The sequence below is a fragment of the Protopterus annectens genome, chromosome 11.part0 (assembly GCF_019279795.1).
Source record: "Protopterus annectens isolate FY-2018-M chromosome 11.part0, PAN1.0, whole genome shotgun sequence".
NCBI classification, from domain to species: domain Eukaryota; kingdom Metazoa; phylum Chordata; order Ceratodontiformes; family Protopteridae; genus Protopterus; species Protopterus annectens.
Window position 1 is genome coordinate 521,515,869 of NC_056745.1, and position 25,637 is coordinate 521,541,505.

The 25,637-nt window shown below is 35.3% G+C and overlaps 1 protein-coding gene across 1 annotated transcript in view; it reads left to right on the forward strand.

Annotated features, from left to right (window-relative positions):
* The window catches only part of AUH (AU RNA binding methylglutaconyl-CoA hydratase), a 1,941,763-nt gene that overhangs the window by 1,004,783 nt on the left and 911,343 nt on the right, over positions 1-25,637 (forward strand). The window contains exon 5 of the mRNA XM_044088029.1: positions 19,027-19,119. Within this exon, the coding sequence (XP_043943964.1) occupies positions 19,027-19,119 (93 nt within the window). The remainder of the gene's footprint in view (positions 1-19,026; positions 19,120-25,637) is intronic.

A 25,637-nucleotide genomic window follows, 5' to 3' on the forward strand; every position in this document is an offset into this window, starting at 1 on the left:
TTTATACTGTTCAATCTCACTGGGATCTGCACTATGGTCCTGTTCAACTGTTTTGATTAATTCCTCTCCATCAGAGCCTTTGATCGTTACCTCTCTACCCTTACAGTGTAAGGCTTTTTCTCCTTACATCCCCAATAGCGCTTGTTACGTCTGCTGCATTCTAAATGGTAAAGGTAGCCTTCTAGTTGCAACATCTCCTTCCCTCATTGCGAGTGCACTACAAGGTATGTCTTCCCAACCACTCCTGGTCCTGGTGACGGCACTTTCGCCATTTTCACATCATGCATCTTGGACACTCGTTATGGGATTCCACTACCTTTGTTACATTTCTAACATCGTTGTCGGCCAATCAGATGTCGGGAAAGTGTACTGTCAGTGATATACATTGTCGGTGAACTGGTCTTGCTGTTACGGATGTCGGTAAATTGAATGTTCGGTTTATTAAAGGTGATCCATGTATATGTATATATATATATATATATATATATATATATATATATATATATATATATATATATGTATATATATATATAGATATATATATATATATATATATATATAGATGTATATATATATATATATATATATATATATATATATATATGTATATATATATATAGATATATATATAAATATATATAGGGTCTATATTACATTCTCGAAAGTTGACATTGTTGACACGAGAATATTGAACACTTAGAATGTCAAGCATGTAAATGGAAATCTCTGTAAGATTGGTGGGTTAAACCCGTTAGGGTACTTTTTTCTTTTTTTGTTTTTGTCTTTTTATAAGGTCGACGTTTGAAGACATCGACCATATGGTGTTGACCATATGTTGTTCGATGTTTTCAACCGTCGATCTTATAATATAGACCCTGTGTATATATATATATATATATATATATATATATATATATATATATATATATATATATAGATAGATAGACAGCATTTGCTTGTTTTGTCTGTGAAAGGTTTGAAGGAAATGACAACAACAAAGTGGCAACTGGGAATAAGTTGAAGTTACTGTTACTGTTAGGTAGTTTACTTTGGCACACATATTCATTTTATCATTGTAAAAGTTAACTGTACTTATGTGTATCTTCCAAGATAATTTTGTTGAGAAGTGTGTTAATCTGCACATGCACATCTGTTGGCAGTCCACCAGTACGGTATGCAGCATAGCAGAAGATGCAATAAAAAGAAGACACCAGGGGATTCATAAAGGTTAACATTAGGTGTACACATACGTTTCTGAGTTCCAGAACATCCCTACCATTAAAATAGTGTGTGTGTGGGTGTGTTCATAAGGGTTATCACAGAGTGTGCACTGTGTGTACACTTTGAGTAACCTTGTTGAATTAATAACAAAAGCTTTGTGATAGGGATGTTCTGGACTTCAGAAAAGTATGTGTGCACCTAATGATGACATTTATGAATCCCTTGGTGTCTTTCTTTTTCTTGTATCTTCTGCTATGCTGCATACTTTACTGGTGGACTGCCTGCAGGTGTGCATGTGCAGAATAACAAACTTCTCAAAAAAATTATCTTGGCAGATACACATAAATACAGTTAGCTTTTACAATGATAAAATGAATATAAGTGTGCCAAAGTAAACTGTGTAACAGTGACAGTAACTTCAACTTATTCCCAGTTGCCACTTTGTTGTCATTTCCTCCAAACCTTTCATAGACAAAATAAGCATATCCTGTCAATATATATATATATATATATATATATATATATATATATATATATATATTTATATAGTCTGCTTCATCTCTTCATTTTTCTCTATTGTACAACTTTTTTTTTTTACGTTTGTAGTTCTGTTTGACTCACGTCCCTTACCTTATAGTTTTCTAGAAATCAGAAATGTACTGAGTGAACCTCTCTAGTCCACCCCAGTAATTACGTTAAAAAATATATGCATATATTGAGTGGATTATCCATATTTAGAATGTACCTCACTATGTACATTGACAGGGCAAGCAGTATGGACTGTCTGATCCTCATCCAAGGCTTCTGTTGTGGTATTTTGCCCTGTTTTTAATGTTATTTTTGCCCTCCTATGCCTATCAATTATCAAGCCTTCTCAAGCAGACTGATATCAATCATTCCACTCCTCTGTGGATTCCACCCAAAGCAGGAGCTGTCCTAGAGGGGCATCATTCAGTCGACCATGAAAATTATATGTGCTCCTACTAGTATCCTAGAAATGAAAGCATACCTGAATAAACTACCCCAGTCCCTGGACAAGGGGTCAAGTGAAACACACCAGTGTGGTGACCCACAGCGCCTTCCCCTTGCAAGTGAGCCCCTGTATGTACTAGGGCTACCATTCATTGGTAATAAAGAGAGCTTATTGCCTGCCCACCAGCAGCCCATTTGCATTGCTACACATTCTGTAGTAGCATTATATGTAGCTGACCGCACCCTCCTCCTGTCCTTGTGGATGTGCCTGCCTATCCTCTTTGCCAGCGCCATCAGGAGATTGAACCCGTAGTCAGACTTGAGCCACCTGGGCCATAGTAAGGGTTTTGTCTCTCTGCTGCTGGTGCTAACAGTTGTCTGCTCTGTTTTACCTGTGCAGTCTTCACTGTTTTCTTTTGCATCATCTTCATCTAGTTTGGTAGGAGGTGTAAAGTTGTGTATGAGGATATTTAAAATAGTTGTGGGATCAAAGCAGTTCAGTACATTACTGATTATCATTTCTAAGTTTCCTAATATAACTGTTAGACTTCATCTGGTTTGGTAGGAGGTGTAAAGTTGTGTATGAGGATATGTAAAATAGTTGTGGGATCAAAGCAGTTCAGTACATTACTGATTATCATTTCTAAGTTTCCTAATATAACTGTTAGACGACCTTGTGGTTATCTTTAGAGCTGGTAGAAAACCCTGAACGGATACTAAGAGTAGCACTCTTTGAGGATGTGCTTGAGGGTTTTGCTTATTAGTTCTGTTTATTCCATCTAAGCCTCTTTTATTTTGAGGAGTAGGTCCTGTTACAGGTTTACGTTTTTCCTCATTTGTTTAAGACCAAGCTTTGAACTGATACCTCTCCTGTTACAGTTTTTATTTTCCAAACAATAAACTGTTTTCTAGAAAGAACATTAAAATAAATATCATTGGATTACAAGCTTGCAATTTATATTTTCCCACTTTTATGTATGGTATGCTGTTCTTAAAACTTGATCTTAAGTAATCTGGTTTTGAATTCCTGTGGTAATGGGAAAATGGCCAGAATATTTCAGTGATATTATGAAAATGACTGTAATGTATGTAAACATGAGAAGCAGAAATATTTTAGTACTGATTTATTTTTTTTTAGTTTACCTGTTTGTAGTTTGACCCATTTTCTCCATGCTTTCTGATTTATTTTCATCTTAAAGTATTGAAGTAATAATTTCAATTTACTAAAGTTAAAATTTTAACACGTTATGATATTTTATATACTTGTTCTCAGCTTTCTTGTGCTTGTTACCAACACATAACTTGTTTTGCATTCTAAGTTCAACATTTCCTAAAGTTCTTTACATATTTAATTTATTATTTATTTATTTAAAGATGCATTTACATATTTCTTATGCTTAATCACTGTACAGATATAATCCACATGGGCAAGCACTATGAAACAGTATAGCTACCCTTCCCATATATTCATGCTCATCCTATACTTTTTATCGCTTCCATCAGTATAAAGTATATTCCATTTTCTCCTTAATATAAGTTTCTTAAAAGTAATATTTTATGTGCATCCATACTGAAGACTTTCAGTTTATTGCATTCAATTTTATATTCCATATTATCAAATGTCCTTAGTATTAAATTTCATGTGATGCATTGTCAAGTGCATTCTGGTGATCTGGCAATATCAAAAATACTTCAGCATTAGAGGGGAGTGGCCAAGATGGCAAGCTAGTAGCAGCATAAAAAATATGCTGTCCTTCACTTAAACCTGACAGGATGTAATCATCAATTTCATCAAAAAATATTCAAAAAGGATGAAATAAAGTATAGAAAACCATTTGAGACCATTTGGTAAAAAGTATAAATTTATTTATATGTTTTCTTGTCAAAAATCTAAATCTTAAAAACTATCAGAAAAAATGAGTTGCTCTAAAGCAGCATCTCAAGAAACTTCTGTGAATAAGGAATTACAGTATGTTCTTGGTAATATACAGGACTTATCTCTAAAGATGGACAAACTCGATTCTATAGTGGATACAATTAAAGAAGACTGTAAAAAAACAGATTGAACTAATTAATGATGTGGTCAGACAGCAAAAACTTCAGATATCTGCTATGGAATATTCGTTTATTTACATTGATGGTAGACTTACAGAAGGAGAAAGTAATACTGAATTTATTCTTAAACAAAACAATAAATTCCTGGAAAAATGGATGATCTAGAACGTAAAGAGAGAAGAAACAACATCCAGATCTATGGATTTCCAGAGAAGCAAGAGGGAAACAACATGGTTATTTTTTTAACTTCTTGGATTCCTAAAATATTAAACCTTCCTAAAGCCCTGTCATTTGCCATAGAGGAGGCTCACAGATCCCTTTCTACAGTAACTTTAAGAAATACACTTTCTAATCCAAGATCTATAATAGCCAGATTCATCTCCACCTAAGACAAAGAGTTAGTTTTAAAAACAGCTTGGTCTGCATCACCCATAAAAATAGGAGATAGTGTTATTAGATTTGACAGTGACTGTTCTTTGGTTGTTTCTAAAAGGAAAGCATGTATTCCCCTTTTAAAGAGCTTGAAAAAATCTGAAATAAAAATACACCTGATACACCCTGCAACATTAAGACTATTTCTACGAGGTGGAAAGAGAACTTTTGAATCCTTGGAAGATGCAGTTTCTATTGTTCAGAAGAATAACTTACTCACTATTACAGAAGAAATGGACTGGAGTTCATCTTTAAAAAGACAAGCTACAGGAAGTAACTGGACAGTAAAATAGAAACATTAAAAACTTACAGACAAATTGAAGTTGTATTTGTTGTCTAGTTTTACTCTTCTCAATTATTACGTTGAAATTTCCTTAAAAAGAACATTCATAATAAGGTACTACCTTTCTTCTTATTTGTATGTCATCCTTATTAATAATGAGTATTAGTTCTTTTTTTTTTTTTTTGAAATGCATCTGATCTTCCATTAGAGGAGGTTAATGTTTGCTAAAATAGGTTATTTTTAGATTTAAACATGTAAAAGTAATTTAATTTGCATAGTGTTATAGTTCATTTTACCTTTAATAACTAAAAACATGACATATCCATAGTGCTTTTTAGTTTATTTGTTGAGGGTTTATCTTCAAATAGGGTGGCATGTGTAGATATATGTATGTCCAGTTGTTGACTGTTTTTCTGACTGAGTGCATACATAATTCATTATTTGTGAACAGTTTTGGTGTAGTAAGGGTGTGTGTGCTCTGATTAACATTGCTGAAGTCTATGTGGGTTCGCTTTTAGGCTTTTGTGATTTCTACATGTCTTAGCTGTTTAAACTGCAAGTAATGTTTTTCTTTTAATTTAATTTGCGTCTCTCTTAAGGGAATCGTAAGCCTTTAAATAACAAAAGCTATTTCTTTCTAGTTAATTTTCCCATTCTGAAGGCTGTTTTATGTTCAAATGTTTTTTGAATGCCTCAAGCTTGTTTTGATCACTGTAGCAGTCTGGATTCATTTTTAGGCAGTTTGTGCTGAAGGAACTGTTTCATGACCTTTAACTCATCAGAAACAGGAATCAAGTGAATTAGGACATCAAAACAAACAGTGAAGAAGTGAAAAGAAGCGAATTAAAGTTTTATTTTCATCTTTTATTAGTATGATTGAAAGTAAGTGATTTAGAGATGTTGATTTATGCATTTCATTTAAGCGTGTTTTTTAAAGCAGTTCATTTGTACTATGTACCAACTCTTATGGGGTATGCAGCAAAATATACGTTGAAGTCAATCACATACTTGATTAGCAGATTGTAAGTTAATGTTTTACTGGGTTGTTCATGAGTAGTGTTTATTATGTCATGAAGGTTTTTATTTTTTAGTGAATGGGAATATAAACATGAGTTATAACATCTGAATTGTTTGCTACAATCAGTATATATTTTGACTTAATATTAGCAGGTAATAAAATTAGTTTCTTTAAATTGTTAAATGCACTCCTTAGCTGTAACCTACTTCTTAGCCATAATCTCAGCAAGGCTGGGCTGTGATTGACGTGCCTGCTGTGAAAATCATTCATCCAGACCTGCAATGAGGGGCCACAATGGAATGGGTGACAAGTGATGCTATACTGATAATGGACAGAAATTATTTAAAAACATGTCACCACTTGTAAGTGGAAAGTAACTGTGGTTGTCTGCAAGCCTGTCTTCCTTCTGTGGTTCACAGTATGATGAGAAGGGTCACATCAGAGACCTGTAACAATTGTAAGAAAAAGTAGTAGAAAAACAGATAAATGTCAGACTCCCATACTTGTGACACCTTATTGTGTGAATGGTAAAATGCAAGTGTGTGTTCCTGCATAAAAGTTATCATATATAGGCAGAAAATGGCAAAACTATGGAGAAGGATATTCTAAGTAGTGCACATGCACCATGAGATGGTGCAGCATAACTTCAGCCCAGAGCAAGTCTCGGCAGAAATCAATGTCACAGTGACCATATTGTTAAACACAGCAATGACTAAATGCATGGATCACTTATTGCTCTAATTTAGTAATATCTTCGTATTTCTCATTGTTATAAAATAGTTACTTTAAACATACAGCAATATGAGCAAATAATAACAGAGGTGGTTGCATGTATTTTTCCAGGCCTTTGAGGTAACATGATGGGAATTGTATTCTGGCTAAACAATAGCCTTGGTCATATGGTTTAAATCTGTTATAGTTTTTGTCTAGGTTTTTGGTAATAGTTCATTTTTAGAATTTCTTAAAATGAATTTAACTAATTTTAATTAATACTGCATTTATATAAAATGGACATATCTTTTATTAGTTAATAGTAATAGATGTTTAGTTCCAACAAAGTAAAATCATAAGTACAGGTGTTACTAGCCTGATACAGAGGGGTTAAATGTATTGTGAGTCACGCATGCGAATTGTTCAGATTTATTTATATATTATGAATAGTGACCCTAGTACTATTTTGCTGTAATGAATCATTTCAAGAATGAGATTATTGAATTAATGTGTTATGAGACATATTGGGCTACTATATGTTAAAATATGTTATCAGTATATAATATAGTAGGGATTGTTTGTGACAGTTATTAATCTGTTTAACTTGCATAATCACTATTAAGTTTTAAGTATCTTAGCCTTCATTTATATAGCTGGTCTATAGGTGCAGATCTTTTATGATGCTTTACTTAATGTAAGTACTCATTTTTTATTTGAAATAGATGTGACTATTCATCTTATGGAAGTAATGGAGTAATGTTGCAGTTTTATACTATTTTAGATTTCTTGTATATCAATGTAGTATCCAGATATAAAGACTGCACCCTCACTGATGAGGTAAAGTTAGGGGCAATAGTCAATAGAGTGGTGTTATTCAGCAGTAGGCACAATGTAATTGAATGTTTAAAACTAGTAATGTTGACTTATGAATAACAGCAGTGTTTTTCTTTGAAAATTCTAACATGATGTCTGTTCTACTTTGCATGCCTCAAAGAAATCAAGTATAGTATTTGTATTTTATTCGGACTAAATATGACATCTGTGGATCACTTTTCTAACTATTTATCTAGCTTAGCATATTATAAATTAAATCTTTTGAAAATATTTAAATATATTAGATAAGTTCAGAATGTTGTTCTTTTTCAGGACAGGGAAACTTGTTTTAAGTATGCAATGAATGAATGTTGTTTATAACTGTATTATGTAATTATTTCATGTGTAGTAATGAGGTTATAATACAGTAGCTATATCTTAGTTATCTATCTAAAATGTGATTCTGTCTTTAAAGTTAATTCATTTTATATATATATATATATATATATATATATATATATATATATATATATATATATAGGTTTACTATGACTATGACAACGTTGACGTAGATTCGGTTGTCCGGAGGCTGAATGGCGATAATGTTGAACTTGACATTTTGGACGTACAAATCTTATCCCTCTCTCAATCTCATGTTAAAGTCCGTTCTGAGGTGGAATTCGAGAGTTATTTTGACAGTGTCGGAATTCGACATTGTCACTTTTGCAGATGTGGGTCGATCCCATCATTCGACTGAGTCGCTTTGACATTGCCATAGTAAACCTATATATATATATATATATATATATATATATATATATATATATATATATATATATATATATACATATATATATGAGTCTAGGTCACATAATCGAACACCCAAATGTTTGACTTTCATATGGCTGAGACCATATGATTGAACATTTGAATGTTCGAAAATATGGGGAAAAAAAAAAAACTAAACAGTGCTAGCAGGGGGGCAAGGCCCCCTGCACCCCCCACACCCCAAGCTATTTAAATATACTAACTCTGAGATTGCACTACATTGTGGTAAAGGGAAATCTTCCCGGTCCGCGCTGTATGGAGACCCCCATTCAGACTGTTCGATCTTTTAAAAGTTCGATCATATGGTCTTGGCCATATGAAAGTCAAGCTTTTAAAAGTTCGACCTTCTGAAGGAGACCCATATATATATATATATATATATATATATATATATATATATATATATATATATATATATATGCATATGTATATAGTACTATAAGATTTATAATGAGTGTGCATTGCTTATTTAATTGTATGATGTTAAGTAATCATTATAAAAAAGCAGTAGCAATAAAATGCAATTTGGTAGTTTAATGAGAATGTTAGTGAGTGGTTTGTATGATTTTTTCATTAAACCAGGAATTTTTTATTCCATTTTAATGGAAAGGATTGTATTTAGTAACTAAGTACATGCACTCACTGAAAAGCAACCACTGTAATCTACAAACTAAAACTAGAATTAGGGAACATACATTAGCTGTCAAGAAAAAAAGACAGTTCAAATGCTTTAGCTAGACATGCTCAGAAATGTAAGGATTTTTAGAAAATTCCAGTTCTTGGTTATAGAAAAAATAGATCAAAAGAAATTTGTAGGACAGTTCAATGCATATTTGAAATATATAGAATTAAAATGACAAGCTTTCCTAAGAACGGATACTGCTGCAGGAATTAGTGATTGCATTTCTGTTACAAGTCTTTTGAAATATAAATGTATTTGATTGTTTAGGCATTTGTTGTTCTTTTTTAATTGTTCTTTTATTGACTTAATTTCTAGGGTCTCTTTAAGAAAAAGTATTCCTGTTAACACAATGATGTGATGTGTTGGATTGGTTAAGAAATAACATCATGTGTTTTATTTAAATCAGGAAATGTTTTTAAATGTTATTCTGATGTTCTTCATAGTAAGAGAACAAAAGCACTTAAACATTTGTGTTGGTTTATTTTTACTACTTTACAGTGGTTGCTTTTCAGTGAGTGCCTTTGTTTTGATGCAAGTTTCTTCATCTTGGTGTTTTCTCCAAAGTGGTTTTAGTTTCAGCACTTACTTACAAATACTGCTGATGCATGCATTCTGTTCTTTGGTATCCTGATCATCTGGTTCGATAAACACTGATGGCTGAAGGGAAGGATGGTACCCTCAATTTTACAGTAAATCCAATACTGGAAGAACTGTTAATGCTTACTCAAAATCTACAGGAAGTGATTGGTAAAGCACTGGCAGTGCTTAAACACACCTATGGGAGTTTCAGACCCCAACAGTATGCTGGAAAAAGGTCTGATGAGTATTCATCTTCAGGTGAAGGGACATTTATCAGAGACAATGTTTTCTGACCCCCTGTTTGATTAGCAACTTTTTAAGGGAAGTAGTATTAATCCGTTTACAGATATCAGTTTATCTACGCCAGCTTCCAGGTATGTTCAGCCGGAATTTCTGGAGTTTAAGATGAGTATTTTTGATTTGGGGAAAAAGATACTTAAATATAAAATTTTGGAACAGGAGAACTTTTACCTAAATAGGTGTCCTGAAGTTAATATAGTTCCATTAGGATTAAGGGTATACACGTTCCTTAACAGCATCAGCTACAGAGACACTATTTACATTGATATTAGTAATGTATATAATAAAGCAGGTCTTGAGGTTTCACATTTGCTAATTGATTGGCACTACAACAAAAGCTCAGATTAAAAGAAAGTATTAAAATTTTGGATGCCCAGATTATGAAACATCCATATTTTAGACTCATTCATCATTTATATGACAGTTTAGGAGTTAAGACTGAAAAGCATGTTGCGACTTTTATAGAAAAGAAAAGGAAAAAGCTAATTAGAGATATTTCTGCTTATCGACTTAGGGATGCATTTTTACTAAGAGCAATGGACTGAAGCAATTTATACAAGTTGGTACAGGCAACAGTAAAACTGTCAATAGATTAGATCATTTGGATTCTTGTTCAAGTATTCAAAAAGAGGGTGCATCCACTTCTACGGTCTTAATCACAGACTTTTAAGTATGGAGTGGTTCTTTCTGTGTTAAGTTCCAGCAATTCAGTCCCACAGAATGGTTATAATAACTCTAATTGTATTGCCTCCACTGATATCAGTACCCCCTTCCCCCCAAGTATTGAGAATGGACAGTCCACCCTCAGACCAAGGGGGTCAAAATGTGGTGGGAAAGAAACTGGGTAAAGGGAGAGGGAATTAGTTCCTGAATGGCAAGTGTACAACCTCGCCAACAAAGTTTTTTTCTGGTAAAGCGTTAGACATTTTATCCAAAAGCTTTAGCTTTGTTCCCACAGGCAGGGCTTGTGTTGCTAATACAGTTTTTAATATTAAGTTATTTGTGAAGAAACTAAACTTGTGATATCTTTTTTTACAACACTGAAGGTTCCCCAAGAGATAAAGCCTTTCAATAAAAACAAGCACTGTCACTTCACCTTTGGTTAGTACATTAAATGTTTTTCAACTGTGTGTGAATCTGATTTATATAACTTGCTTAGGAAACCAAATACTAAGACATCATATAACTTGAATAAGGAGGCATTCCATCCACTTAAACATTTAACTAGTTACACAAATTTTAGGTTTATGAGGGCAGACAAAAGAAAGGGTCTCTCAGTATGGAAGGTACTGAATACCACAAGGCTATGGATTCTTTACTTTCTGATGCAAATGGTTGCAAAAAAGTTTTCAAAGATTTAGTTAGGAGATGTTATCAAGGAGTTGAGCTTTCTCTTTTAGACATGTCACACTAAGGATACATTACAGTTGATTTATTTGACTTTTTATTAGTTAAGCAACTGCAGGTGGGTACACTGTTTGGTATACCCAAAATACATAAGGATAGCTTACATCTTCCCTTTAGGCCCATTGAGCTTGCAACATACAACAAAACTGTTTGTATTTCCACCTATTTGGACACAGTTTTCAATCCAATAGTACAAGCTAATAATTTTTACTTAAAGGATTCATGGATTTTTTTGGACAAGCATAAAAAACTATACCTTTTAACAAAAGGAAACATTTTTATGTACCATAGACATCTGTTCTTTATACACTTCTGTTGAACAAAAGGAGGGCTTGGACTTTGTTAGACTTTATCTCAGCAAATAAGCAAAAGGTTTTGGTTTAGACACAAATACTGTTTGCCAGCTTTTGGAATTGGTGCTTAGTAATAATTTTTTTACCTTTGGAGGTAGTATTTATCAACAACTTAGTATAGTAGCAATGGGGGCTCTAGTAGCTCCAGCTTTTGCTAACTATGTTATATGTTGGTGAGAAGAAACATTTTTATGTAAGTTACCTAATTTCACGTTTATTTTTTTACAAAAGATACATTGATGGTGTGTTTTTTTTATTTGGACTGGTAATGTTTTAGTATTTCAAGAATATTTGCAACAAATTAACTGTAGTGTTTCATGGTTGAATTTTATAGAGAGTAATAGAGGGACCTGTGTTCATCTTTTAGATATTGAGGTCACTATGAAAACAAACAAGAATACGTTTATTAGTAACATCTTTTGCAAAGAGACCTTTACCAACAGTTACCTTCACTTTAACAGCTTTCACACCACCTTTATGAAATTTATAGTATTCAACGGACAAGTTATTAAGTTGAGTACGTGAATAAGTGAAAATGAGATTTTTATTCAAGAAGTGGAAACCCTCATTAACCTTTTTCAAAATTGAAGTTATCTGGTTGGAAAACTTAGTCATTTCTAATAAAGCTATAGAGCAAAGACATGAAAAGTTCCCACCCAATTTAAAGACAGGGTTTATTTTGAAAAAGGTGAGTTACACTCATAGTGATGTAAAGAATCAGGATTTGAGCTGTTCATTTCATATACCAATGTGTATTGATGGACCCATGATTTGAGATATCATAACCAATAACTGGAAAATAATTCTGGGGAGTCCAGAACTGTCCATAAGTCTATGAGCTAGTCCAAGGTTTGTTTATTAGAAAAACAAAGAATTTAAAACAAATTCTAGAAAAAGTTATCTACATCATTTAGAGACAGCAAGAAGATCAAATCATGTGGCAGCTATGCATGCCAAGACTGCTCTTATTGTAGATGTATTCTTACTGTAGGCAGTTGCTTTTAAGCACATCTACTATTATTTAACAGCTAAAGACTGGTATTAACTATAAGAGTGATGGTTTAGAGTATCTTGCCATCTGTTCGAACTACAACAGTTTTTATGTGGATCAAACCACAAGAAAATTTGTTGATAGAGTTAGGGAACATACATTAGCTGTAAAGATAAAAGAGAGTTCAAATGCTTTAGCTAAGCATGCTCAGAAATGTAAGGATTTTAGAAAATTCCAGTTCTTGGTTAAAGAAAAAATAGAGCAAAAGAAATTGTAGGACATTTCAATGCATATTTGGAATATATAGAATTAAAATGGCAATTTTCCTAAGAGCAGATACTGCTCCGGGAATTAATGATTGCATTTCTGTTAAAAGTGTTTTTAAATATAAATGTTATTTGATTGTTTAGGCATTTGTTGTTTTTTATTGTTTTTTATTAACTTAATTTATAGGGTCTCCTTAAGAAAAAAGTATTCCTATTAACTCAAAGTGATGTTTTGGATTGGTTGTTAAGAAATAACATCATAATGTGTTTTACTTAAATTTGGCAAATGGTTTTAAATGTTATTCTGATGAAGTTCTCCATAGTAAAGTAATAAAAGTGCTTAAACAGTTTTGTTGGTTAATTTTCAGATTACAGTGGTTGCTTTTCAGTGAGTGTCTGTGTTTTGATACAAGTTTCTTCTTTTTGGTGTTTTTTCCAAATTGTATTTAGTATGTTTTTTTTTAGTATTAATGTTACTGTTTCTGTCCATAACAATATGGATTAATGATAGCTTTGAGTTTGTTGTTCTAAATAATTGTATGATTAGTTTTAAGCTGTTTGTTGTAAAAGATGCCCATACTCAAATGTATCTCATTAAATATTAATGGGTTAAATAACCCATTAAAGCGGGGTAATTCAAATAAGTGCTTAAAATTACACAAAGCAGATTTAGTTTTTTTTTTTTAAAAGAAACGCATTTATTGACCAAAGATTTAGACAGAGTGTTATTAAAAGATTATACTATTTTTAGTGGGTTCTCATTTTAGTACAAAAAGAAGAGGTATTCTTATTTTCTGGAAGAAATCATTATGTGTACATAAAATAGTTGATACCTATCCTGATAAGAATTGTATGCTGTGATTTCTGGTTGTTGAAATCGATAAAAAATACACTTTTATAGATACGTATTAGATTCCTGGAATAGGAAGTAAAACTGCAAAAAAATAAATAAATCTAGATATTATATTCAAAAGGAGAAATGTTGATAGTGGGAGACTTTAATTGTATGCAGTCAGATAAGGATACTACTAATGATAAAAACTCAAGCTATCATCACTAGTTAAACATTTAAATAATTTGATTAATTCAGTGAATATAAGAGATTTTTTTGATTTGAGATCAGCAAGTTTTTTTTTAAAACTGCAATTGTTCTTTTAGATTTGGGGCCCAAACAAATGTTGTTAAAGTTTTTACCTGTAATGCGCTTTATTCTAAAATAGTTGATGTTTTGATAATTTTGTGCCCTTTGTCCAAGCACAGTGCTATCACTTTTACAATAACATTAAGCCCTAATAATTTAATCTATTGTCAAAGACTACATTCATATATATAATTAAAATAAAGAGTTTTAGTGAATGGTTTTAAAATTAATTAAATAAGTTTATGGCATTTAATAATAATGAGGTGGTTGCAGATCCTATTTTATGAGATGCATTAAATGTTTATTTATGTGATAGAATTAAAAATGGGTATTTATGTAAATGAAAGGAATGGATAAATAATTAAATGTTCTACAATCTTATTTAGACAAACTAAAATTAAATTTAAAACCCAGTGATAAATCTGCTAATTTAAAGTTGAAAAACTTGAATCATATTTAGAAATACTACAGCATAAGATTTCAATTAATTTGGAAAAATAGTAAATTACAGTCATATTCAATAAATCTTAAGAGTTTACACAGACTAGCTATTAGGTCAAACATATGAATAATATAAATCATATTAAAGAGATTGCTCATAAGATTAAGAGTGAGTTAAAGATATTTTAGAATGTTTCACTAATTACTTTCAAAATACTAATAAAACTAAGACAAGGATAAAGAACAGTATTTTTGGATAGTTTTTTTTGAAGGAAAACATAAAGTACAAGTTAACAAAATAACAGAAGAGTAAAATTGATAGTTATTTTATTTTAAAGAATTGAAAGATCAAATTAAAATCTCAAAACTAATAAGGCCCCTGGTCTTGATTGCATAATGCTAGAATTATACAAATTAATGCTTGAAAATATTTTAAAAATTCTATTAAATACTTTTGAAGAAGTCAAGCCTATGTCAGATATTCCCCCTTCATGCAGATTTTCTCTTGTCTCTCCTAATTTAAAGCCAGATAAAAGTCCTACATTATGCTCTTCATATTGTCCTATTTCGCTTTTAAATGTAGATTGTACGATTTGTATGTCTTTAATAGCAAAAATATTGAATCTTATACTATCTGGATTAATAAATGAAGATCAGACATGTTTTATATTAAACAGAAGAGCTCAAGATAATATTATTACACTCTTTTCATTTATTGATATTGCTAATAAAAATAAAAAAGAATGTTCAATAATATGTTTAGATTTATATAAAGCGTTCAATTCAGTAAACTGGTGTTATTTGTTTAGAGTGCTTAATAAATATAATTTCCCCCCAGATTTTATAAGTTTAATAAAACAAGCTTTATAATAATTTGGTATCTTTTGTTAAAATAGTTTTTTTTCTATCTAGTTCCTTTGATGTTTTTAAAAGGCATGAAACAAGGATGTCCTCTATCTCCTTTGTTATTTGTACTAATTATTGAGACATTTGCAAATCTCATAAGCTCTAATAAATATATTATAGGCTTTAAAGTCGATGGGAATTATTCCTCTAAGTTTCAGTTATTTACTGATGATATTCTGTTATGTGGGGATATAGAAATTTTGTTAGAACATGTAGTTAACTCTTTGAATTATTTTGAAGTCATTTTGGGTTTGAAATTTAATCATAAAACAAGAACTTTGCTTTTTAATAAAAATATAACCACTTTTTAAAAAAAGTAATAATATTTTCAATTGGGATGAATCATAGTTCAAATATATAGGATTAGAATTTGAAACTCAAACTAAAGATGTGAGATCAGTAAATTATAAAAATGTAATTGACATTATTAAATTAAATTCTAATTTGAATAAATTATTTTTCACAAGGGAAGATTGACTCACATTAATAAAAATGATAATTTACAAAACAATGTATATCTTATACTCAGTCATTAATCATTCCTCCTCCTAAAAAGATTCTAAAAAAAATAACTCTATCCTCAAGTTTTTATGGTTTCCTAATAAACCAAGGATATCTTTTGATTGGCATACAAAAAGTTGGGAGGACAGTGGTTTTGGGTTCCCTAATATAGAGCTATATGCAAAGTCTGTCATTATTAAAATAATTGCTTTATGGCTAACCTCCTCATTTATCCCTTGTTGAAAGTCAATGCATGAGAGAATCTTAATAGTTAATAATAAATCAGATATAGAATATTTTATGAAATTGGGAAATAATAAATGTTATTGGTTTCTAAAATATTATGTTTTAAATGATTAATGTAAGTTTAATTCTTTTATTAATCACATCCTTTTAAATTTTAAGAAATCTATGAACTATAACTGTTTGGTTAAAGAATTTTTTTTCTTATTTCTTATAGCCTGTACAAATTGATGCTTAGAATGTTTTAATTGAAACTAAATGGTAGATCTCAAAAATAGTAATTTAATATGCTGGCATCATTTTTAAGTGGAATAAAGTTCATACAGCTGATTATCTTTTAGCAAAATATAATCTAAAGAATAATATCTGCTTAGATATACATATTTGTAAAGAATATATTTTTGATAAATTAAGAATATCATTAGATCAACAAACTAAATCTCTTCCAAAAAAATTTTACACTTTCTTTCAAATATAAATGGTAATCTTACAAAAATAAATCTTATTTAATAAAAATAATTATTTTGCTATTTCTGATTTGATAATTTGGAATTACTCAAAAATAAATAATGATGTTTTTTCAGAAGTTAATAAAATGTTATTAAAATCTTCATGATAATCAACGACTTCATTTTATTGGAAAATTTATGCATAAAAATTTCTACATAGAGTTTTTTTAACACTTCATAAAGTTGCACTAATTTATAAAATGGAAAAAATGAACTGTTGGAGGTGTGGTGAAGCTATTGATGCAGGTTATTTTCATATGATAATAGATTGCAAGATGGTTTTGACTTTTTGATTAGACTTTAGAAACTTTTCCCAAGCTTTGTGGTTGGATAATTGCATAGTTACCGATTCTTTCATATTGTTTAAGGCCTCAATGCCAGATTCGGTACCAGCCTCACAAATACTTTTTTGTTGGTCTATCTTAGCTATAGGTAGAAAAGTCATTACTAAAAAATAGAAATGTAAATCTACCCTTTCTTTTATGGATTTTTTTTTAGCTAAGTCTGTTTGTGAAAAAGAATTATCAAATATAAAAATGAGAGCTATAAGTATCACTCATCAACACATTTCCTGTCAAAAATGATACGATTTACTGGAGAAGTATTAATGGTTTAGTATATAATAGAGTCTCTTTGTTATGAACTTTTGTAAATATTTTTTTTATTATGTTTATTTGAACTCTTGTTTGATCGTTTATTTTTTTTTAAATCAAATAAAAAATCTTAAAAGTAATACCTAAGCATTACTTATCTTCCATTGCTTCAGACATAATTCTAAGCATGGTCAAGAGTCTTGTACTTTGTACTCCATTTGACTGTTACCTAGCTATTCAGATAAATCGCATAACAAGTGATTTTTTTTTCATTTTTATGCATAGTTTCATATCAGTATTATATACTGAAGTAGGACTCCATACATTTAAAAGAACTGGTCACCTTCCTTTTCAACCATAGTCATTTTTTAAGATTTATTTTTTACCATCATTGCTTAACATTCCCTTGAGTATTATTTTCAGGCGCCATCCAATAACTTTAAAGTTTCTGTATGTCTCAGCTGATGCTACCTTTCCTTTGAAATTTCCTATCTTCTTCTTCTTTTTTAATTTTTACCATTTCTTCTACTTCCATAAACAAACATATTTATTTGATCCTACATGTCCTTTTTCTCCGTCTTTCTGTCCTTTAAACACTTGCTCAAGTAGCCCTGTGCTATTCTGTTATCTACTTATTTTAATGTTTGTTTCTCTATATTTTTTTCTGTTCTTGACATGAATTTAGAAGGTTGCTTAGCAATGCTTGCCTTAAAAGGCAAACTTCCTGTTTTACTTTTAATTCCCCATGTTCTTAATCTCTTAATACTGATAAATCATTATTTTAAAAATGTCATACCTTATTACATAGTTCTCTACCTCATTAGATTTTCCTCCATCTTATTTTAACAGCTAACCAGTTTTGCAGTTCTTTTATATAGCTAATCAAAGATCATAATATTTCCATGACTCATATTAATATTAATGAACTTGCCATATAGACCCTTTCTTAAAACTGTAAGGTTTTCAAATTTGATTCTTTGCAGTGATCCCTTATCTGTGGAGTCTGCAAGTCCTCCCTGTGTCCACATGAGTTTTTTACACCCTGCCGTAGTAAAACAGAGAAGCCTGAATGAGTGTCTGCCTTCCTCAGATGTCTTATGTACACCCTTAACTCAAGTTGCTAGTATTAGTTCTAGTACTGGGTATAGTTTGTGAGCTGTGTCTTTTTCTGTCTTTCACTTTTTATTTTTCTAGATCCCGCTGTTATATTTACTTTCTCCACTCTATATGCCATGGTTCTTGGTGGTCATGTGAACATTTTCCTCACCTGCAGTGGCATTTCTTGAGGAGATCAAGTGGGGAACATGCCAGAAAAAAATGGGCCAAAATTGCAAGTGAAAACCATCACTTCTTATGTGTGTGGGAGAGAGTGATGTGACAGTTTCATTTAAAGGAAAGTGATATACATGAAACCAAAAATGTTTGTATGTTCTTGGTGCTGTACATTTATGACTGGCTACTGCAATCTGGAAATCACTGGAATTGCTGCATCAATGAAGTACAGTGGCCATTTTTGATACAGAGCCACAGTCCTGGTAGTATAAATAACTGACATACATTGCAGCTGTCTCATTGCTTAATCCAGTGTAATTTTATTCAAGAATAACAGGGATAAATGGTATTTGAGTGCTCTATTTCCTTTTTTTATATTTAATATAAACTGGCACAGTACAAAGTAATAAGCAATGCTTTACCATCTGTTTGCTTATACTTTTTTCTAGAAACCTGTACTAATATATTAAATATCCTGTGTAAAGTAACTTTTATTGTTCTTTTTACAGCAAATCTTCCTGTGCCAACCATTGCAGTATTGGATGGTGCTGCATTAGGAGGAGGCCTTGAAATGGCTTTGGCTTGTGACATCAGAGTGGCAGGTATGGAAGTCTTTTGGAGCAAAAAATAAATAAATCTTAATTATATAAATTACATGTATTAGTTGACTATTGGTGGAGCATTCACGCAGTGTCCTATGTCACCCTGATTTTTCAGAAAACTTTGGCATGCTGCAGTTTTATTGACTGAAACTGAAAAATGTATGTACAGCTTGATATGCCATGTTCTTGATGTTTGCATTAAAAGCAAGCATGTCTCATATAGTCTTTGAATTTTTGTCAGTGTAGTGTGCCATACAGATTAATGATACATATGAGCTAGAAAGTTAGAATAGTTTGTTTGCTGTAATGCTATTTTATCACTTTTCATAGTTATTTAGCACTTTGCTTACAAGTGTCCTTTACATTTACTGTCAAACTTTAGTTTGATTCCAGGGAATTATGTATATTACTTGCGTTTTTATCACGTTATTGAAAGATAAAAATAGCAAATGCTATTTCATCGAACCTAAAATATCTAAACCACGTAATATCGAACATTCAGAACAGCAAATTATTTCCTCGGGAAAAAATTCGCTATTCTGAAACACATACACACAAGCACACCTAAAAAACATCAATACACACGCATACACTTATAATCCTACAACTAACCCTTCACTAAACTATATATACACTACTATCTATCCACTTACCTTAACCCAAACCCTAACCCTAAGGTCCGTCACTATCACACACTCATCTAACCTGTGCCCTAACTCTAACTGACTTAACCTGCCCCTAAACTAATTCACCTAACGCGCGCCCTAACCCTAACTCACCTAACCCGTGCCCTAATCCTGACTTACCTAACCCGCTCCCTAACCTGTGCCCTAACCCACCTAACCTGTGCCCTAATCCTAACAACCACACAATCACACACGTACCTGAACCCGACCCATAAATCTCCACCACAGAGCTGAAAGTAGCGAAGCCACAGAACCGGCCAACCGAATTCTTTCTCTAGGAAAGAATTTGGTGCTCTGCAGCTTCGCTATATTTAGCGTTCGATCAAAACGGGCCGATATTAGAACATTCGAAGTTTTAAAACTTCAATGTTCTGATATAGACCGTGTTACGTAGTGCTATGACTCCAGTATTGTTTCCTATTAATTATTAGCTGATTAATGTATTTTTCCCTTCTGCTTCCTAGTTCTTTGTTTTAATTACTACGCCATTTTTACTAAAATTATTTATTTGAAGTAATCCAAAAATATCATTTGAAATCAAGAGAGACCCCTGAGGGAGGAAGAAAACTGCTACTCATCCTGTAAGTCCTGGTACTCCTAAAGGCCACAAGTCCACAGATATCACCCTGTATTCAGATGGCATCATACAACACAAAACAGTATGTAATATCTCAGAATTAGAAGTACTACAAAACAATTTCACCTTGTTGTCTATATAACTAAATAAACATTTGCTGAAAGTAAATGACAGCAAAACACATTAAATAAATTTGTATCCTCCTGCACCCTAAAAGTTGTTACTTCCATTAATGTTTCCTTAAATGCTATTCAGCAGTATAAATATTTAAGTCTTATGTGTGACTCCACTCTTACCCTAAGGAATCACATGGAAAATTATACTAAAAAGTTGCTGCAGGCGTAAAACAACATATTCTGTTTCTAAGCATCTCACCCTTGAAGCCATACTCATCTTACATACTACTGATAATACCAACATAATACAAACCACAGCTAATACAATGTGCATATTTATAACTATCAGCTGTTGCTAAGAGCATCAGTGTATCTCATGCCAAAAAGCCAGCTGCCTACCTCCTAAATCCAGTCACCTGTAAAACAACCTTACCTTCAAAATCAGGGGTGTCAGAAACTGCTAAAGGCTGCTGTGGCTGAAGGTAAAATGACACTTAATAATCCTAAAGGGCAGAGCCCCAGATCGTCTATCTAGATGTGCGCTTCCCGCTGTATAGGGCGGGTCTCGAGCTGGCTGGCCAGGCTTTAGTTTATTATTCTTTGCTCTTTTGGTTGCTTTTTTGCTACCAAAAGCTGTTTTAACAGCCATCGCTAACTTTGTGCACCGTTTTTGAAAAAAATTGTGTTGTGTGTGAGCTTGTTGGAGCCCTTTTATTTTCCCCTTTCCCAACTTGCTGTTTTCAATACTGGGCTGTTTCCTTCTAGTACTTTAGTTAGTTTAGACAGTTAGTTTAGAGTTTCAGGAGTGTTATATTGCTGTTACACTGTTAATAGCTTTATTATATCAGAAATTTAGTTTGTTAGTGTTTCGTGTGTTTGTTACTGTTTGTATAACATTTGTATCATGTCTCAGGCCCCTAGGCTTGGGGTGTAAAAATGTGATGAATGGGTTTAAATGTTGTCTCAAGACTCCAGATCATGTGCTTTGTATATATTCGAAATCAAAGCAAACTCAGAGTCATGTAGTGTATGTCATGCTTTTTTCTTTTGGTCCTCCAGGAGAGGAAAATAAATTGATTCTTAAGGTCTTAAGGGGTTAGTCAAACCCTCCTTTGAATCCTCCCTCTTGAGCTGCAAAAGAAAAGGAAAAAGAAGTTCAGTCCTTCCGGATCCGAAACCCAAGCGAAATCCCAGAAAGCCTTCTCCTCGCTCCAAAGACGGGGTTGCCGCAGGAGGTTCCTCGGGGCCTCGATGCCACCAGCATATCCTCTCTATGGATGGCTGGGGCATCGGGGGTCACGAGGGAAGAGAGTGTCGCTGCTCGGCTCCGCTCGCCTATCACTCGGGCTCTTGCGCCCACTCAGACACTTCACTCTCGGGCTCGCACCGAGATAATCACCTGTGCCCCTCAGCCCGTCGCGCCTCGAAATGACGAGCCGCTCCCCTGAGCCTTTGGGGCGCTGCGGAGAGGCCTTCTGGCAACCGATGGACTCTCCTCTCGGTTCGTTTCTGCCGTCCGCTGATATCGACAGTCCAGTTCTGAGACTGTAGGGTGCTCAAAGACTGTGTCCAACCCCGTCTCTCAAAATTTGTTTCTTTCCGACCCAGCTGGTTTGGATTCGAGCCGCCATTCCCCCTCCGATTTTGCCATTCCTCCTCAAGGCCGGCTCCATCGCCCAGGTGTATTTGAGCGGTGGGGCCCTTTACATGTGGCTCGCCTTCGACTTGAAGCTTACAGACAGGTTCTTCGCTTGGGGAAGTGATTTTTTCGTTACCTGGAGCGGGTGTTTTTGGAGGGACCAGCTTTTTCAAGGCGGGACTCCCCCCGCGGACACTGGGGCTGGACGGACACGCTATCAGCTCGGAGTCCGCTTTCAGGTCAAGTGAGGGGGGCTCGGCTGGGTCCCCGGGATCTCCCCGGGTTCAGTCCTCACCTTCCCTGGGCGTCGAGGTTTCCAGTTCCTTTCCGTGGGCGTGGGAGAATCTCGGCGGAGCCCCCCCTGCCTGTAACCAGCCCGGGCCAGGGCCTGAGGTCCCCCTTAGGGTTTTTCCCCTCCTCCTGAGGCAGGTCCTCCAAGAGGAAGAATTCAAGCAAGAGGAAGCCCGTGGACTCCCCCCCTCCTAGTCTATTATCGAGGGTTCATGGATATTCGATGAGGAGGAGTTTGTCGTCGCGAGCGATAGGGATGATCATTTATTCACATGGTATTAGAGATCCTCAAACAAGGCGATATCCTGGCTCAACCCCTCTTGGTCTCTAATCAGTCTCAGTCCAGGGCTTTTGGGGCTCAGCCTCGAACCTGTGTCTCCCTGGATGTCACGACCTTTGCCCGGAAGTTTGTCATGCTCAGCATGGAATTTTGCATAAACCTCCGCCTCCTGGCCCCGTCCCTTCCAAAGAAATTCTGTTCTTAGGAGTTCGAGTTCCAGTTCCCTTACTAGTGGGCAGGTGGTGGTATGATCTAGTGGCATCTGCTACCTTCAGAGGCTTCAACGCCGGGCGTAGATCTATCCCTCTGGTCAAGGACTCTGGGCTGGTGGATGGAGCCCTGCACCCCAGCTAACTTACCTTAACTTTAAGGAATCAGGAGTGTGGATAGGCACAAAAGGGAAGAGGAGACAGGTCAAGGAGTTGTCAGAGTCCTCTCGGGGGTCTACCTGAGCAGCTAGTTCAGTCGTGTTTCCTCTCGTGCTTCTCCCCTTTCGTCAATCTCAACTCGGCCCATGAGCAGGCACCCTAGCCGTCTGGCTGCGGTGAAGGGTGGTACGGGCGGCGTCCATGAGCAGAGCTGGGCTGGTTGCCGCTTGGCGTTGGAGCTCTGGCCTCTTCTTCCGCTCGCCTTGGATGCTGGCTCCCTCTCACTGTGGAAAAGCCAGGTGCGACACGCTATCCAAGAGAGTTACTTCAAGGAACGTTCCGAGAGCGGAAGTCCTTTTGTTACTCCGTACTCAAGGCGAAAACCTCCCAAGGCCAGGGGAGGGGGAAATGTGGTTTTCTCCTCTACCAAGTTTTCTGGCGAACAGATTCCCCGCCCCAGAGCAGAGGGCAAGTTTTTTTTCCAGGAGACGCCCAAGGCAGCAGAGAGAGGCAAAGGCGGAACTTTTTCCGCTTTGCAGCCTCCCGTTTCGAGCTCCCACATTACGACATGAGGGATTGCCCGCTGCCCGGTGTCCGGAGCAGTGGGTGTCGCGCGCGAGCACAAGCAAGAGTGGGAGTGGGAGTCTCAGGACAGTGGACAGGGTGGTGCCATATCATTGGAGGTTCACCAACCATCATAGTTCCAGAGACTCTATCCGGCCCAAGAGAATCCCTCACGGACCACCCACACAGCGGGGAAGAAAGAGCGCAGAAGCTCCCAGTCAAAGACCTATCCCAGGATCCAACAAAGCCTACAGACCACATCCCAGTCGGAAATTTAGTGCCAAAAGAGGGGCCAAAAGACACAATATTGGATCTCCCAAGACGGATTCAGGAAACTGAACTAGGTCATGATCTTAATCCAGATTCAATGGTCACATTTATAATTTGTTTCCAGAGACCGTACAATCCGCTGACCAGCCTGATGAGGACGCTTGTAGCTCTCAAGGCGTCACACCGGCTGGCCCGATTTATTATCGTGTAGAAGTCAGTCAGAAGGGAGTTTGTCATTACCCGCCTTGTGCCACCACCCTTGCCCTTCAGTGTTCACCAAGGGGTGTCCAGTGTAGTTTTGTGTTTAGCAGTCAAGTGTTTGGAAGTAAGTGTTTCCTAGTGCGACTTTCTCTTGGTTCTGACTCCTGACTATCTGGGCCAGGCACTCTAAGCCACCATCACCATCTCACCCCCATCTCTGGTGCTTCCCAGGGATTCTATTCAATTGAGTCTCCTCTGTTGCAGCCTCAAGTCATATAAGCCTAGGGAGGGAGATTCGAAGATTGAGATTTCTGCTAGCTCCCTCTCTTTCCTGTCATCTTTCCCAGAATCAGACAGGCCGAGTCATCTCGGGATCCTTCTTCCAAGCCCCCAAGGAGATGGTCCTACAGGTTTAGGCTCACTGCCTGCCCTAGGGTTCTTTTAAGCCCCTAGCAAGACACATGATAGGTTTTAGGCTCCTTGTCACTTTCAATGGTCCTTTTCAGGATCTTCCCCTCAACATTCATCACATCATGATTAAACGGGGACCTGATGAAAGGACCTCGGGCTGGTGGACATTCACACATGACTTGAGGAACCCTTTGTTCTCCCTGTTCTCCAGTTACCAGATGACACCAGGATGGGGTGCTCCCATTGTGGGGGGCATTGTTGGGGGGGGCTAGCGCAGGCTCCTGTTCAGGGGATCTGGGACTCCACATCAACGTGTTGGTTGGATCAGGCTGGCTTGGATCCTATCCCTACCTTACTTGTTATCTTCTTCAGGCATCATCATCATCCACATCTACACGCACAACATGGTTTGGTATTCCAGTAACAAGGAGGGACCAGAGAACATTATCCATGCAGAGAGGAGATGAGGCTGTGAAGGTGGAATGGGCTGTAGCTACAACCTCTTGGGCCATGAGAACACCGGGATCGGGCAGGGTAAATATTAGCGACAAATTTAGCAAAAACCAGCAGGAAGCTTCCAAAATGGCCGGACTAAAACGCATTACTCAGCTTTTCTCTCACTCATGAGATCAAAGAGCAGGCACCTATTTGCACATTTCCAAAAACACAGACAAGTGCTGTAGTTCTTCTCCTTGATTCCAAACCAGGAAGTACCAGCCATGGATGCTCTAGCACAACCAGCCAAGCACAACCTAGGCCAATGCCTTGCCCCCACCTTTCCTCCAATTGCCTTATTCAAAAAGCTTCTCAACTGGGTCTCAACTGGATTCTGATGCCCCCAACTGGGCTGATGCCAGATATGGTTTCTTACCTGAAAAGTATGCAGTGGACGCATCCGTGGACCTTGGACCTGATCCCGATTTGCTAATCCATCAGTCGGGAATCCATCATTTCATGCAATCAGTCAAAATTGATACAATTTGGCTCTTCCTTCCAAGCAAGCTTGGCTCCTCCACACACACTAGTTAGAGTTGTTCACATTTTATCTCTTTTCGGCCCACCACACCCACCTACCAACAACCTGTAATTAAAGTAAGTGGAAAGTGGTTGCTGTC